This window comes from Chelonia mydas, chromosome 1, assembly GCF_015237465.2.
Source record: "Chelonia mydas isolate rCheMyd1 chromosome 1, rCheMyd1.pri.v2, whole genome shotgun sequence".
In the NCBI taxonomy this organism is placed as follows: Eukaryota; Metazoa; Chordata; order Testudines; family Cheloniidae; genus Chelonia; species Chelonia mydas.
The window spans coordinates 338,343,872-338,356,345 of record NC_057849.1 but is presented as its reverse complement, the minus strand read 5'-3'; the positions used below and the strand labels follow the sequence as shown (position 1 = coordinate 338,356,345).

The 12,474-nt window shown below is 43.3% G+C and overlaps 1 protein-coding gene across 5 annotated transcripts in view; it reads right to left on the bottom strand.

Moving 5' to 3' along the window:
• The window catches only part of MKLN1 (muskelin 1), a 194,606-nt gene that overhangs the window by 92,687 nt on the left and 89,445 nt on the right, over positions 1-12,474 (bottom strand). For all 5 annotated transcript variants that reach the window (XM_037889362.2, XM_043520782.1, XM_037889364.1 and 2 more), the window contains one exon: positions 7,229-7,341. In XM_037889362.2, the coding sequence (XP_037745290.1) occupies positions 7,229-7,341 (113 nt within the window). The remainder of the gene's footprint in view (positions 1-7,228; positions 7,342-12,474) is intronic.

Below are 12,474 nucleotides of genomic sequence, written 5' to 3'. Positions count from 1 at the left end.
CTTACACTCCCCCGGTCTCTCCCTTTCCCCAAATTTATCTCATTCTCTCCCCCCCTCATCCCCAACCCTTACTTTTCTCCTCAAACTGTTTTTTGGCACCTGTCTCCTTTCCCTCTTCTATATTGAGCCGTTTTCTCTTTCCTCAATAGCTGCCCCCTAACATCTAGCGCCGCTAGTGCCTGTCATCTCAGCGGTTTCCTAGGGACTGTCCTCCCATAGTACTTTGTCATCACATAGTGTCCACCATCCATAGCTGTCGTCCTCCACTATATCCGTGCCCCTCACAGCTCCTCCTTCCTCTCCCGTTAAGGCGAGAAAGGGGAAGTGGAGGAGCATTAACTCAGGCAGAAGCTTCTATCATGTTCCAGCCAGGCCCCTCCTGCCCTACGGATGCTCAGAGCTAGCAGTAATGGTGTCCAAACAAAGAAGGAACGAAGGAAATGAGCCCAGTGCAAGCATGAGCTAGAGCTATAGGCTCTTATTTGTCCAGCAGGAGGACATGGCATACTTTCCACCTATCCCTCCCTCCCCACAACACAAGACAGCAACTGCATCCTGCCTATTAAGCTATTAATAGCTAATCAGCAGCCAGCAGGAGGAAAGAGGGGAGAAATAGAATGCTGAGCATTGCTGCAAAAAGCAACTTCAGAATCTCTTCTCTGCCCTCTCTACTGCTTTCACACCCTCCCCTTTACAGCCTCCAAAAGTTTGGGGGGGGGGGGGGGGGGGAGGAAGGGGGGAGAGAAGTATGAAAGATATTCACCAATCCCGCCTGGTAATTATGCCCATGCCTCATTATCTTCAGTTGGGTTTCACAAGTATGTGAACCATGATGCACCATAGGTAATGCATTTCAATACAGACAAATGGGAATTTATACATGTAGAAACAAGGAATGCAGGTCATACCTATAGAATGGGGGGACTGTATCCTTGAAAGCAGTGATTCTGAAAAGTATTTAAGAGTTTTAGTGAGCAAGCTTCTCAACAGGAGCTCTCAGAGCAATGCTATGGCAAACAGAGCTTATGTGATCCTTGGATGTATAAACAAGGAGTTGCAAGTAGGAGTAGGGAGGTGATTTTACCTTTGTATATGGCACTGGTGAGATTGATACTAGAGTACTGTGTACAATTCTGGTGTCCATATTTTAAAAAAGATTTTTAAAAATTGGAGACTGTCCAATTGAGAGCCACAAAATTGATTCAACCACTGAAAAAAAATGCCTTACAGCAGAAGACGTACAAAAAACTCAACCTGTTTATATTATCAAAAAGACAACAGTGCATAAGAACCATCATGGGGAGAAAATACTGGGTGCTAATGGGATTTTTAGAAAAGACAAAAACCATGGCTGGAAGTTAGAGACAAAAACTCACATTACAAATAAGGCACGGATTTTTAAACAGTGAGGCTGATTAACCTTTTCAACAAACAAGAGAATGGTGGATTTTCCATCTCTTGATTGGAAGACATCAACAATGGGTGCCTTTCTGGAAGATACATTTTATCTAAACACAAATACTTTGGTTTAATACAGGGGTAAGTGGGTGAAATGTAATAGCCTATGATATACAGGAAGTCAGACTAGATGATCTAATGGTCCCTTCTGGCCTTGAACTATGAATCTATAAATCTTATTGCTGCTTTCTACTAGCCCAAACTGCAGCAGGTCCAAAAGCTTCACGCATCAAACAAAGCAAAACAGGATGAAGGTCATGGTGCAAGCAAAAACACTAAAGCTCTTAGGATTCCAAAGCCTCTGGCACTCCTCCCTTTTAGTTAGGTTCAAATTTTTAAGTGTCCCTTTTATTCGTGTAGCTGAAAAAAGCTGAAGGAAGTAACAAGTTCTTTCTGTACTGATGTCACATTCCAGCACTGGTTCCGAAGCTACACTAGGCAGACTGCTTGTTCAGTGCTGTCAAATTATTTCCACACATGCTACTTGCTGAATTCTATCTTGTTGTATGAAGAAGAATTTCTGGACAAAAAGAACCACAAAACCAATATATATACTGTATAATACATTGATTCATGTTCTCTCCACAGGTACCATTGCGGAGAGTGGACCAGATGATATGTCTGGGGGGAGAAAGCAGAAGGAGACTCCGCTGGTTGGAAGGCATGAGATGCGATGTCCTGAGGTTGGGGGTTCCACGACCACCACTCCCAAGAGGAGAAGGCGGGTGGTGGTGGTCGGGGACTCTCTCCTCCGGGGGACTGAGTCATCTATCTGCCGCCCTGACCGGGAAAACCGAGAAGTCTGCTGCTTGCCGGGGGCTAAGATTCGCGATGTGACGGAGAGACTGCCGAGACTCATCAAGCCCTCGGATCGCTACCCCTTCCTGCTTCTCCACGTGGGCACCAATGATACTGCCAAGAATGACCTTGAGCGGATCACTGCGGACTACGTGGCTCTGGGAAGAAGGATAAAGGAGTTGGAGGCGCAAGTGGTGTTCTCGTCCATCCTCCCCGTGGAAGGAAAAGGCCTGGGTAGGGACCGTCGAATCGTGGAAGTCAACGAATGGCTACGCAGGTGGTGTCGGAGAGAAGGCTTTGGATTCTTTGACCATGGGATGGTGTTCCATGAAGGAGGAGTGCTGGGCAGAGACGGGCTCCATCTTACGAAGAGAGGGAAGAGCATCTTTGCCAGCAGGCTGGCTAACCTAGTGAGGAGGGCTTTAAACTAGGTTCACCGGGGGACGGAGACCAAAGCCCTGAGGTAAGTGGGAAAGCGGGATTCCGGGAGGAAGCACAGGCAGGAATGTCTGTGAGGGGAGGGCTCCTGCCTCATACTGGGAATGAGGGGCGATCAACAGGTTATCTCAAGTGCTTATATACAAATGCACAAAGCCTTGGAAACAAGCAGGGAGAACTGGAGGTCCTGGTGATGTCAAGGAACTATGACGTGATTGGAGTAACAGAGACTTGGTGGGATAACTCACATGACTGGAGTACAGTCATGGATGGTTATAAACTGTTTAGGAAGGACAGGCAGGGCAGAAAAGGTGGGGGAGTAGCACTGTATGTAAGGGAGCAGTATGACTGCTCAGAGCTCCGGTACGAAACTGTGGAAAAACCTGAGTGTCTCTGGATTAAGTTTAGAAGTGTGTGCAACAAGAGTGATGTAGTGGTGGGAGTCTGCTATAGACCACCGGACCAGGGGGATGAGGTGGATGAGGCTTTCTTCCGGCAACTCACGGAAGCTACTAGATCGCATGCCCTGATTCTCATGGGTGACTTTAATTTTCCTGATATCTGCTGGGAGAGCAATACAGCGGTGCATAGACAATCCAGGAAGTTTTTGGAAAGCGTAGGGGACAATTTCCTGGTGCAAGTGCTAGGGGAGCCAACTAGGGGGGGCGCTTTTCTTGACCTGCTGCTCACAAACCAGGTAGAATTAGTGGGGGAAGCAAAAGTGGATGGGAATCTGGGAGGCAGTGACCATGAGTTGGTTGAGTTCAGGATCCTGACGCAGGGAAGGAAGGTAAGCAGCAGGATACGGACCCTGGACTTCAGGAAAGCAGACTTCGACTCCCTCAGGGAACAGATGGCCAGGATCCCCTGGGGGACTAACATGAAGGGGAAGGGAGTCCAGGAGAGCTGGCTGTATTTCAAGGAATCCCTGTTGAGGTTACAGGGACAAACCATCCCGATGAGTCGAAAGAATAGTAAATATGGCAGGCGACCAGCTTGGCTTAATGGTGAAATCCTAGCGGATCTTAAACATAAAAAAGAAGCTTACAAGAAGTGGAAGGTTGGACATATGACCAGGGAAGAGTATAAAAATATTGCTCGGGCATGTAGGAAAGATATCAGGAGGGCCAAATCGCACCTGGAGCTGCAGCTAGCAAGAGATGTCAAGAGTAACAAGAAGGGTTTCTTCAGGTATGTTGGCAACAAGAAGAAAGCCAAGGAAAGTGTGGGCCCCTTACTGAATGAGGGAGGCAACCTAGTGACAGAGGATGTGGAAAAAGCTAATGTACTCAATGCTTTTTTTGCCTCTGTTTTCACTAACAAGGTCAGCTCCCAGACTGCTGCGCTGGGCATCACAAAATGGGGAAGAGATGGCCAGCCCTCTGTAGAGATAGAGGTGGTTAGGGACTATTTAGAAAAGCTGGACGTGCACAAGTCCATGGGGCCGGACGAATTGCATCCGAGAGTGCTGAAGGAATTGGCGGCTGTGATTGCAGAGCCCTTGGCCATTATCTTTGAAAACTCGTGGCGAACGGGGGAAGTCCCGGATGACTGGAAAAAGGCTAATGTAGTGCCCATCTTTAAAAAAGGGAAGAAGGAGGATCCTGGGAACTACAGGCCAGTCAGCCTCACCTCAGTCCCTGGAAAAATCATGGAGCAGGTCCTCAAAGAATCAATCCTGAAGCACTTAGAGGAGAGGAAAGTGATCAGGAACAGTCAGCATGGATTCACCAAGGGAAGGTCATGCCTGACTAATCTAATCGCCTTTTATGATGAGATTACTGGTTCTGTGGATGAAGGGAAAGCAGTGGATGTATTGTTTCTTGACTTTAGCAAAGCTTTTGACACGGTCTCCCACAGCATTCTTGTCAGCAAGTTAAGGAAGTATGGGCTGGATGAATGCACTATAAGGTGGGTAGAAAGCTGGCTAGATTGTCGGGCTCAACGGGTAGTGATCAATGGCTCCATGTCTAGTTGGCAGCCGGTGTCAAGTGGAGTGCCCCAGGGGTCGGTCCTGGGGCCGGTTTTGTTCAATATCTTCATAAATGATCTGGAGGATGGTGTGGATTGCACTCTCAGCAAATTTGCGGATGATACTAAACTGGGAGGAGTGGTAGATACGCTGGAGGGGAGGGGTAGGATACAGAAGGACCTAGACAAATTGGAGGATTGGGCCAAAAGAAATCTGATGAGGTTCAATAAGGATAAGTGCAGGGTCCTGCACTTAGGACGGAAGAACCCAATGCACCGCTACAGACTAGGGACCGAATGGCTAGGCAGCAGTTCTGCGGAAAAGGACCTAGGGGTGACAGTGGACGAGAAGCTGGATATGAGTCAGCAGTGTGCCCTTGTTGCCAAGAAGGCCAATGGCATTTTGGGATGTATAAGTAGGGGCATAGCGAGCAGATCGAGGGACGTGATCGTTCCCCTCTATTCGACACTGGTGAGGCCTCATCTGGAGTACTGTGTCCAGTTTTGGGCCCCACACTACAAGAAGGATGTGGATAAATTGGAGAGAGTCCAGCGAAGGGCAACAAAAATGATTAGGGGTCTAGAGCACATGACTTATGAGGAGAGGCTGAGGGAGCTGGGATTGTTTAGTCTGCAGAAGAGAAGAATGAGGGGGGATTTGATAGCTGCTTTCAACTACCTGAAAGGGGGTTCCAAAGAGGATGGATCGAGACTGTTCTCAATGGTAGCAGATGACAGAACGAGGAGTAATGGTCTCAAGTTGCAATGGGGGAGGTTTAGATTGGATATTAGGAAAAACTTTTTCACTAAGAGGGTGGTGAAACACTGGAATGCGTTACCTAGGGAGGTGGTAGAATCTCCTTCCTTACAGGTTTTTAAGGTCAGGCTTGACAAAGCCCTGGCTGGGATGATTTAACTGGGACTTGGTCCTGCTTTGAGCAGGGGGTTGGACTAGATGACCTTCTGGGGTCCCTTCCAACCCTGATATTCTATGATTCTATGATTCTATGATTCATCCACTGGACAGATGACAAACTTCCTCATTGATTTCCACCACAACTTCAACAACCACCACCCATGCATTAAACTCTCCTCTGGACCACCCACACCAGCGTCAAGTTCCTGGACATCATGACTAGCTTCAACAATGGAACCCTACTGACAACGATCTACAAAAAAAACCCCTCAGATCACTACACCTACCTTCACAGATGTAGTAACCACCCCAAACACACCAAGTAACCTGTTATCTACAGCCAGGCACTCAACTATCACAGAATATGCTCTGAGGAGAAAGTCCGGCATATACACCTAAACATACTCAAAACCACCTTTACCAAACAAGAACACTCCACCAGAGAAGCAAATTGCATCACTGAAGGGGCCATCCAAATACCCTGATAGAACCTGCTTCAATTACAGATATGAAACCCCCTCTGACCGCCCACCCTTAGTTGTCACCTTCCACCCCACACTGGAACCCATATGGGTATCATCCAACAACTACAGCCCATATTCAACGGGGACCCTATCCTGAAAGAAATATTTCCTGAAACTCCCGCCCCCCCCACCCTTCTGGCCTTCAAACAAACCCCAACGTCATCATCAAAAGCAAGCTCTCCACAGACCAGGGCACACCAGTTCAAAATGGGACCAGACCCTGCCAGAACAGATACAAAACCCGCAGTCATATCTCCACTGCTACGAAGATCAACATCCCCCCCAAACACATCTTTCAAGGTCTTACACATGCCTATCACAACATGTGGTGTACCTCATGCGGTTCACTAAATGCCCCAATAAGAACTATGTGGGTGAAAACAGACAGACACTCTCTACGCTCTCGAATGAACTCACGTAGGAATATGATAAAAGACAAAAACACCCATCGCCTGTGGGTAAACACTTTTCATAAAGCGATCTTTCTGTATCTGACCTTTATGTCATCTTCAAATGAAACCTGCACAACACTTTCAAAAGATACACCTGGGAGTTTAAATTCAAAATCATGGTTTTAATAAAGACCCTGGATTTACAGATTATTACAACAATCTGTAGCCCAACCACCCCCATTTTTATCCTATGACTAAAGAGGTGTTAAAAGGCCACATCACCTTGAATGGTCCTTTAGCATATATTCTAACTACTTATGCTAAACCTGTTCAATCTTTTATTTGGCTGTGACACTGAGTGCCTTTCCCAGACCTGAACAAACACTCTGTGTAGCTGGAAAGCCTGCCTCTCTCATCAACAGAAGTTGATCCAATAAAAGATATTACCTCACCCACCTTGTCTCTATCTTGTGGGTTATTCTGCTATTGACAAATAAAACCACTTCTTCCCTCCTCTACTCTGAAAAGTATTTGAGGTTGAGAAGCCACTTTATTTCACATTCTCCAATATAAGCACTTCAAAAGTCCAGTAGATCAGCAGCGTCTGAAATCTGAACCTTAATGTAAGCAATACTCTAACACAAGTATTACAGAAGCATGACCAATTTTGTAACTAAGAGAGGACACATTTAATCAGATACTAGTAATATGAATGTTTGGGGGAAATTTACCTCTTTTTCGGTATCTCTGGATATACAGGTCCACTGGTTTTCCTTCACACTGTATGCCCAGAAGTCAGCCAGATCCTGAGTCCCATCCCAGCCACCGAACAAATAAACAGTTTCTATAAAAATGTAAGAAAATACATGGATTTTAAAAAACACAAAGCCAATTAATTTGAATGCCTTGAAGAGGCATGATCTACCTAGGATGAAAAGACAGCACGCATCAATCAATTTCTAAGTCAGTGGACATGAAAACTCGTACTAATTTCAAGCCAGTTCCTTTCTGAATACAATTCTCTCTCACCTGTTAATTGAAAGAGCAATGGGAAGGAGGTGGTTTATCTAATAATTTAGGTTTTCAGAGGGGCTTGACGCAGCCCCCTTAGATATACAGCCAATTTTCTAGACTATTCTGATTTTATTTATAATGTCTGTCTATCTCAGAAGGGAGAATCAAATCCAGTATTTCACTGTATAAGTACTGGAGAAAAGGACAAAAAAATTTTTTTTAAAAAAATCAACCAATATTCATGTTCAGGATACTGTGAATAAGTACAGCTTGTTCAACAGGGTGTTGGGCTTTTGTATTGTATGTGGTGCGGGCTATCAACTAGAACCTGAAATTGGATTCTATTCCAAGCTCTGGCAGGCCCGATATTCGACATGGACTCAGTTACAAATGTTCTAGCTTAGTCTGCCCTTCTGTAAAACAGATATACTTCCCTTAACCGTGAGGTAATTACAATTTATGAAGGGCTCTGAGATTGACAAGCGAGGAAGGTCACACAAACAAATTAGTAGCAGAGACAGAAAATTCCATGACTTCAAGTTCCAAGCCCATTCCTCCAGAGCTTGCTACCCCTCAAGAGTTAAATGTCAGAGTTAGAGGCATATTAAAACTATGACCCCATCAACCAATTAATGCCCAACCTAATGGGCTCCAACAGGCATCCCAGGCAGTCATGCTCAGATGTAACTGAATGACTCTTCTGGGTGTGGGAGGCATAAAGTCTCTGCACAAAGGAGAAGTGAAAAAGAATCTCAGTGCTCTGATAGGAGGAGGAGTAGGAAGCATCTAGTCTACTGGCTTGGTAGCTTTGAAGTCTCAGATCTTCTCAAAAGAAAATTTGATTTTAATACCAAAAAGCAATCGATTAGTGAACTAGAATTCAAATTTATTTTTCTCAACATGTAAGAGCATTTCTAGGGGGGGGCAACTTTCAAAACTCTTTAAGTATTCACTTAAAGTACTTTTCTTAAAAAATTCTGCACTAGTTTACTATAACTGTCTGCCAACTTTCAATCCGGTACCAATTAAACAGCACAGTTAAAAATGTGATATAGAATTTAAATGGCTATTGACCCTTGTCTATAATTGTGCTAGTGGGCACCACCATGAAAAGGTTATCCTGGTTCATTAACTTTAATTACCCTTCCTCTTGGGCTCAGGGCTCCCAATGTTCCCTGCGAAGAGCAAGTCCCTTTGTGCACATAAATTCTCACAGTTCACAAAACCCACATTACCACAACAGCTTCATTGATAGCTGAAGAAAATAAAAGATTTGGCACAGACCACGTATCCTATTGGGTCGCTGCCAAAATGTCATGCCTGCCTATGAAGGCTTTGTTGCTCCAGTTGAAGTTTAATAGCAAACCTGAATAAATCTAATGAAAGCTAAACCTTTTATCTACCTTAAAAAAACCTGGTAAAATGAAATAATCTTGCAAGCGTTCAAAAGGAGTGAAATATCATCATAAAGTAAATGCCAATGGTAAGCACCTCAGTGCTTACAAGTGGCAATGAAAAGACAAATGTACACAAACAATGTCAAATTTGCTTTTATTCTTACTGCATAACTACATTCCAGCTCAGCAATAAAGGCTCCATCATTACCCAGTCCAGAATGACTAACATTCCTTCCTTTCTACTGGCTTTTTAGTCGATGCACAAAATAAAACCCAACATCTTTTACTATTTATTGTATTGCCAGCACAATTTTTGTACTGTAATTTATTTATTACAGGATTTTTTTAGAAGGACATCGGTGTTTCCAAACACAAATTTATCTGCCGCCAAGAGATTCATGGTTACTTTTTTTTTAAATGGTTTTTTCTAATGTTTGTAACTATTCTTCCAAGGTTTAAGTAAAATGTATTTTTATCCTTCACCAAAAATCCAAAGTAACTCAATTTTGCAGCAACAGTTTCACTTCCTAGCTCCCTTTATATATGTGCACTATTCCACCATCAAATTGGATATCTGTGACATCCTCCATAACTTTGTGCTTGCCATTAAGTCATCAATTTTATTACATTCAGAGTCTGTCATACTGCATTTATCTCTGTTCACAGCGTAACAAAACACACTGATATTGGAAATACTGTGGTAACAGTTGGTAAATGATGATTATGCTGCATTGGCTGTTCAGAACAATCACAGTATCTGTTTTCCCTAAACACACTTACACATACAGCTACTAGGCCTATGATTGCAGTGAAAATGTTTCAGCAGGATCCAAGATTTGTGAGGGAGGGCAAGTCTGGTGAATGCATTTGGAGCAGTCTGATGGCGATACTGACCCTCTTAGTCTTGGCTTAGGCAACATATCATACTTATGGGTACAGAGGCTGCACTTTGAAACTTTCAGTTGACCTTTAGAAAACACAATACTAGTATTAGTGGTATTCCCCATTTTAAGTAAATGGACTAGCTAGTCAGGACAGGGACCACATGTTCCTATGTGTTTGAAGGCTGCCTAATGCAATGAGGCTCCAATTCCAATTGAGACCTCTTGGTAATCTAGTCAATTTAACATTTAAAATGGCAAAAAAAAGTAATGTGTGTCCTAAAAGTACAAAAGGTAAAAGGAAGCTTCACATACAGCCATTATAGGGAAACAATTCAATCTCACAAGGATTTGTGAGACTGAGGGAGAGAAGATAAAATTGATCAATTCCCAGTGGCGCTATTCTATAATACAAGTTAGAAGATGAAAATACAGAAGTGCAGGTCGTAGCAAACCTCATCTTCACTCAAATCTTCAGATACTTAGATACAACTGAGAGTCAGACAGTATTCCAGGACACGGTCTGCAAGTCTGATACAGCATTCCAACCTCTGTGTCCAGAAAGGCTCACTGGCAGCCTTATCGTTCTGTCTGATGCGATTAAAGATCACTAAAAGTATTAATTCTAAGGTGGTACAAAAGAGCTATAACTACATATAAGAACAGGAACAAATTCATCCCAGGCAAGGAATCCTATATTCTCACTTGCTCCCTCAGAACTCTCAAGCAGACCAACCAGACATACATAAAATAGCAAATGTCCAAGTTAAAGCTGCTTGTCTTCAATTACTAAGGAACACCGCAACTCTTCAAGGATGCGTGCTGCTTCCATTAGGCTGCTTTTCTAAATATCAAATATTTGTACTCTGATCAAGACCAGTTTTGCATGCAAAAGACAGGAGAGGAAGTGTCTACTGTGTATCAAAGTTTAACAGAGACTGATGCAATATCAGCTTACATAGTAGATATTTTCTACCATGTATCTGAGATGTGAACAATCCTTATTTTTAGTACTATGGTAGCACCAAAAATGTGCTAGACGCTGCACAGACATATAGGGAAATGATCTGTGCCTCACAGATTACAATCTAAAGACTAAAAACAAAGGGGAGAAAGGGGCACTGTCTTATTGTTTCTTTGTGCTCCCATGTCTGTAACCACGTACTGTCTCTTGTCTTATACTTAGACCGTACGCTTTTGGGGAAAGGGGCCATCATCTTTCCCCTCAATGCGTGTACAGCACAATGGAGCCCTGCCAAGACTGTAGAGCTCCCACAACAACATACAAGTAAAGTGATCAGAGAAGATAAACAAACCAAATTACTTTACATTTTTTCTTTTAAAATGTCATTTCTTGCAGGCATTGCAATGGGTACTGAAGATAAATCTGAATGGACAGAGGGCAGTGGCCTGGCATGTCAAGGTAATTATATTGTAGTAGCACCCCAACAGCTCAATCAAGATCAGGATTCCACTGTGCTACATACTGTAAAAATATATAGGGAAAGACTCTCCCTGTGCCCAATAATATGTATTAGAGATAATGCTGCATCATGCCCAGCTCAACTCTGCCTTTCCTACTCACGGCCCAAATTTAGAATTTCTCCTACAGGTCAACCAGTGAACATTTGCAAGAGTCTATAGCACTGTTACATCCATCCAAAGCCCTTATCAGATATAATTTGGAGGTCAGAGTTCCCTACTGTTCTTGACATGCCCCAAACTCAAAATTTAAGTATTTCTTAGGAGAAACTATATTCAAGAGCACTTCTAAATTGCTTATTCTGGCAAAAAAGCAGTCCCTAAGAGGCCTACTCTGTTCTCCCACTTTCTTCCCTTACTCTCAATACTGTTGCTATCATCAACAACCCCCCTTTCCCAAGATGGCAAGAAGCTGCTAGACTACCACTAGTCTGTCCAGACTTTACGACCATGCCTCAACCTAGACACTGCCTACCAACTTCTCACTAAGCTTCTCTTTTTCAGAAGAGGTATTTAGCAACCCTCTCCCATCACCTGCTACACAACAAATCAGTCAGATCTCCTATCTCCAGAGAACTTGTGCATTTTACGCATTGCAGCCATTTTCATGTCACTATTAGTCTGCACAAAAGATTACACTCCTCACTGGAAGCGTAAATCGAGGACAATGTAACAATCTCATACTAAGACGACTCTGGGTAAAATTTTCAAAAGTGCTTAAGTCACTTAGAAATCTAAACCACACTGAATCAATGAAATTTAGGCACTTTTGAAACTTACACCTTTTTTTTTCCCCACACAATATACTGCAGTGTATTTAATAGCACTAATACATTATGAAGCACAGATCAAATTAAAATTGAACTAGACTTGTCAAAACAAACATTGTAATGAGTTACCCTTGCTCTTTCATTAAATTTGTCACTTGCTATCTCAGAAGAATCACAGCATGGCTCCTCAGACAGTTTGAATTAGCTAGATTCTATTGTACTGAAAAGTAGAACAATCACTCATACATCATAAGATACCAATGAAGTAGTTCCCCCTCCCCGAATTCTCTCAAAATGCTGACCAACTTTTCAACAGGGTAGGCAAATATTTAGACAACTAGGGGGAGGGGAAGATTAATGTTTAGTCATAATAATTGTGTTACAGTAATGGAACCAAACGAAATGCTTCTCCCAATACTTTAGATTATACCTT